General features: G+C 39.9%; 1 protein-coding gene across 1 annotated transcript; it reads right to left on the reverse strand.

Moving 5' to 3' along the window:
- Nucleotides 1–216: 216 nt before the first annotated feature.
- LOC132190337 (GATA transcription factor 12) lies at nt 217–1785 on the reverse strand. The gene is made up of 2 exons (XM_059605295.1): nt 1400–1785; nt 217–1003 (listed from the first exon to the last, which is right to left on the reverse strand). The coding sequence occupies exons 1-2, from the start codon at nt 1685–1687 to the stop codon at nt 305–307; spliced, it is 987 nt and encodes a 328-aa protein (XP_059461278.1). The 5' UTR covers nt 1688–1785; the 3' UTR covers nt 217–304.
- Nucleotides 1786–4110: the final 2325 nt, after the last annotated feature.

Genomic DNA, 4110 nt, shown 5'->3' on the forward strand with positions numbered 1-4110 from the left:
TATTTTGACATATAAGCCCTTTAAAAGTCAAGTCTCATGCAATCATGAAAAAAAACAAAAAACAAAAAAAACAAAAAGAAAGGCATGAAAAGAAAAATTAAAAAAAAAAAAAAAGAACCTGAATTATGGAAAATTTTTGGTTTTCAGAAGTAGCCAAGTTAGGCTAAGCAGCTCAAAGAAAAATTAAGAACATAAAAAGAGTCTATGAAATGGAAAATAAAGTTAGGAAAAATTACCCCCTAGAAAAACTAGGAAAATTACAAAAAAAAAAAAAATTCAAACTCTCCTAACTCTAGCTACCGCGCTAGATCAGCTGCCTGAAGTCGGGGCCCACGTGTTGGTGAATCAAATAATCGTCACCGTTGGATACGTTGAACACCATATCCTGATGGTGAATGAACGGCTGCTGATGCTGGGTCCGCACCATTTCCTTCTGGCGCCGAAGCTCCATCACCTTCCGATGTGAGTTGGAGTGCTTTGTCAGCATAAAAGTTGGGCTCGCCGCAGGCCGATACTCCGGCACTAACCGCCCCGACTTGTACCGGACCCCGCACGCATTGCAAAGCGTTTTCGGGCCCAGGGGCCCAGTCCGCCACTGGGGCGTCTTGTCCGTGGCGCAATGCAGGCATTTCCGCCCTTCTCCGGCGAGGCCGTCCGGGCAGCAGTACTCCTTCTTCTTCGGGAAGTCTTTCACGGTCTTCTTTCCCGAGTTGGGATGTCCCGAGATGACGACGTCGGCGTCGGACGTGTTTTGAGAGAGCACGAGGAGGCGGGAATTCCAGTTGCATGGGGCGGCACGGGAGCGCTTGCTTCGTGCCTTTGCTGGGACCGACATTTCGGGGTGGAATATCGGGGTGTTTCGGTTGGGCTCCCGGCTCGTTTCGGAGGCTTCGTCGGTCCGGGCTTTCATGCCGGATATCAGCTGCAGCTTCTGCAGGTCCTCGCTGGAGAACGACTCCTCCACGAAATTCGATAGCCATTCCAGCTCTGCTAAATCGTCGTACTGTCAAAATAAATGCCGTTATTTATTATTATTATTATTATTATTATTTTCTTATTGTTCGAAAACCGAATGGCGTAAAGGGTTGGTTATCTTTGATAAAGAGAGTGAAGCCATTTTACGACCTACTTTCTGCAAATTTTCAACCCCACAACTCTAACCACTCTGTGTAGCTGCATCGGAAATTGGGTAAAAGCCAAAAAAAAAAAGCTAAATTTAACGGGAATGCGTAGATTGATATATATATATATATATATATATATATATAGTCAGCATATAATTCATGGAAGCAGGAAATTAATTAAGGAAGATATGATTTTTATGATAGCATTACAATTCTGTCTGTCCCTCTCACGTAATGACATGTATTGTTTTCATAATTAAGGTAGTGAATATTACCGGGACGCAGAGGTCGCTGGAAAAATGTCCGTCGCCGAAATTCCGGCACCCCATATCGCCCACAAAATTGGGGTCGCCCCCAGAAAACGAGGACGAATTGCAGCTGTCGACGACGGTGAGCGTGGAAGAATCAATGGAGTTTCCAGTGGCCGTGTCGAAAGCACCGTCGGCATTGACTGCGTCGTCGTCGTCGTTGGAAAAGTCGAGGAGGTCCTCCACGATGAAGTTATTATCCGTTGAGTGACGCTTTTCCGGCGCGTATTGTGGGCAAAGCTCAGGTGCTTCCATAGGTCTTCGTTCTCTCTTAAGGCCAAAACAAAGGAGATGGATTCAGTGGGTTAAAGTGTATGAAGATAGAAGAGAGAGAGAGAGAGAGAGAGAGAGAGAGAGAGAGAGAGAGTGTGAGAAGTTGTGGTTTTGTGGAGAGAGAGGGTTTATTTGCGTTTGAAGGGGACAGGAGGACAGCTAAAATGGAGGATTTTGACGAGGAAAACGAAAGTTATTTGAAATTAAAAAAAAAAAAAAAAAAGCGAAAAAAAGTGATAAATAAGTGAATAAAAAAATAAATATAAAGAGGCTTTAATTGTGCTAAAAGAAACCAGAGGGAATTACTTTATCACCCTTGTGTTAGTCTTAAATGAGCTTCTCTTCCATTACTAACCTCATTAATGGAACCCAAGAAGCAACTTGCAATCTGATGTGGCGTTATGTAATTAGTTAAAAAACGCAATCAGCATAATGACTTTTGGGTATTAACGGGTGGACAGGGGCATTGTGTTTGAAGGACAGGAGGGTAAATACGAATTTAAAAACCGTGCGTCATGAATAAGACAAATTGTAAAACGATCAAAATCCAAAATTGGGTAAAAAACCCCAAGTGTTCAGTTTAACCTCCTTGTGAACCGATCAAAACGGTTGAAATGTTCAAATCAGTTGTTATTTGTACAAGGCAATAAGCCATGCTGGTGTTTTTGTTTGTTAAGGACAGACAACAAACGTCCCCATTATTCCACGTCATCAACAATCAGAGCCATCTCTTCACTGCTGGGTCCCTTCCCGTTGTCTGAACCGTAAACATCTATCGCACGTGCAAGCGGCTGGTGATGGCGATGATCACCCAGGTGCACAACAATAATCACGCGAATGTCACACGCAATCCTTTACCCCCTCTATGCACCACCATCAACTACTACAGCTTGTCTATACACGGACATTCATTATGGCAACTAGTAATTAATAATGTACTACTGTCATTGTCATATGATTAGGTTTAACGATAGTAATTTGTGTTCATATGTCTTATTAAGACATATAAATAAGACTATATAGATAAATTTTAATCTGACTCATATATTTAAATAGATTAAAATTTTTAATTATAATTGTCTAATTTTATATTGAACTCGTGTTTGCAAGCCATTTAAAAAATTAACAGTCATTATGTGCAGCATTAACGATGGCCTTGCAAGCAAAAACTGAAAGTAAAAAAATAAAAAACATAATTTATATAGAGAAGTAAATGTCCTCTTTTTAAAATGCCTTAATAATGAGTTCTTAAATATAATTTATGTAACATGTTAGACTTCTTAATTTTAATTCTTTAATTTCGTATTAAATTTTTGTCTGAGTCATGTAAAAAATTATTAATTTTAATTAAGATGATGTGATAGTAAAAATCAATTATAAATTTTATTTTTTACGAATCTTGATTTAAAGATCGATTTTTACTGTGATTTAAGGAATGATTAAACACATTACTTAGATTAAGAATTTAAGTAATAAAAAGTGTTGAAATTCATTGCTTTAGGAATCGATCCAGCAGGATTGGCGCTGAGGTTTGTGCATAAGCGTCCAAGTTAACAGACCGATTCCTTTGCTTTAATTTTCCTCGGGTGGCACCAAGTCTATATTCTTTTCTTTTTTCCTCTGATATTCACCCAATATTAAATTTGTTATAATATTTTTAACCCCTTGTTTATTTCTTTATTATATTCAAAACCCCAGTTGCAAGCACGATGAGTACAGCTCACTTGATGAGATTGCCGGTCAGGATCCCCCCAAATTGTCTCCCCTCTTCTACGACCCTACCGAGTTTTTATAGTAAAAACTCTAAAATTTACACTCTTAAATATTTACTTAATTTATAATGTGTGGCCAATTTTGGAGAAGTTGGGGTAAATTTGTAAAGTCAACTGAGGTTAAAAAAGCCTGTCAAGAGATAAAACTTGCATGTGTGTGAGACACTGTACGTAAGTTACTGTCGGCTATGCGACCACGTGGCAGACATCCATAAGGACAGAGTGAGTAAAGTGGGGTCCGGTTTTGGTGACAGCAATCCCTAGACGAGCCTTCTTCGGATAAGGTGTTAGTGTACCTGTTCATTGCTACGAGATATCTCTCCTTCAATTTTCACTTTTTTGCTTGAATTAAAAGGAAAGCCTGAAAAAGAGAGGGTACCCGGGACGTTGCTTGCCGTGGAGGTCTTCATTTTCAGTGATTTTTTTCTTTTTATTTTCCCATTTTTAGTTATTTTTAATACTTTATTTTTATTATTTATGTGTGGGGTCCATTTTGCACGTGATGGAGCTAGGGGTGGTGTCAGCGAGCCATGTGAGTGGTTTGCTCGTGTCAAAAGCCATAACTGACGGTGGTCAATGCCACGTGGCGAGAATCTATTGCGCCTTGCCTTTTCTGGGATGCTTCGACGGAGT

Source organism: Corylus avellana, chromosome ca8 (genome assembly GCF_901000735.1).
Source record: "Corylus avellana chromosome ca8, CavTom2PMs-1.0".
Lineage (NCBI taxonomy): Eukaryota > Viridiplantae > Streptophyta > Magnoliopsida > Fagales > Betulaceae > Corylus > Corylus avellana.

Excerpts from the sequence above, each read along its gene's own strand:
- LOC132190337 (XM_059605295.1), bottom strand. The coding sequence starts at position 1,687 with ATGGAAGCACCTGAGCTTTGCCCACAATACGCGCCGGAAAAGCGTCAC. Across the intron at positions 1,004-1,399 it reads CCAGCGACCTCTGCGTCCCG|TACGACGATTTAGCAGAGCT; the intron begins GTAATATTCACT and ends TTATTTTGACAG.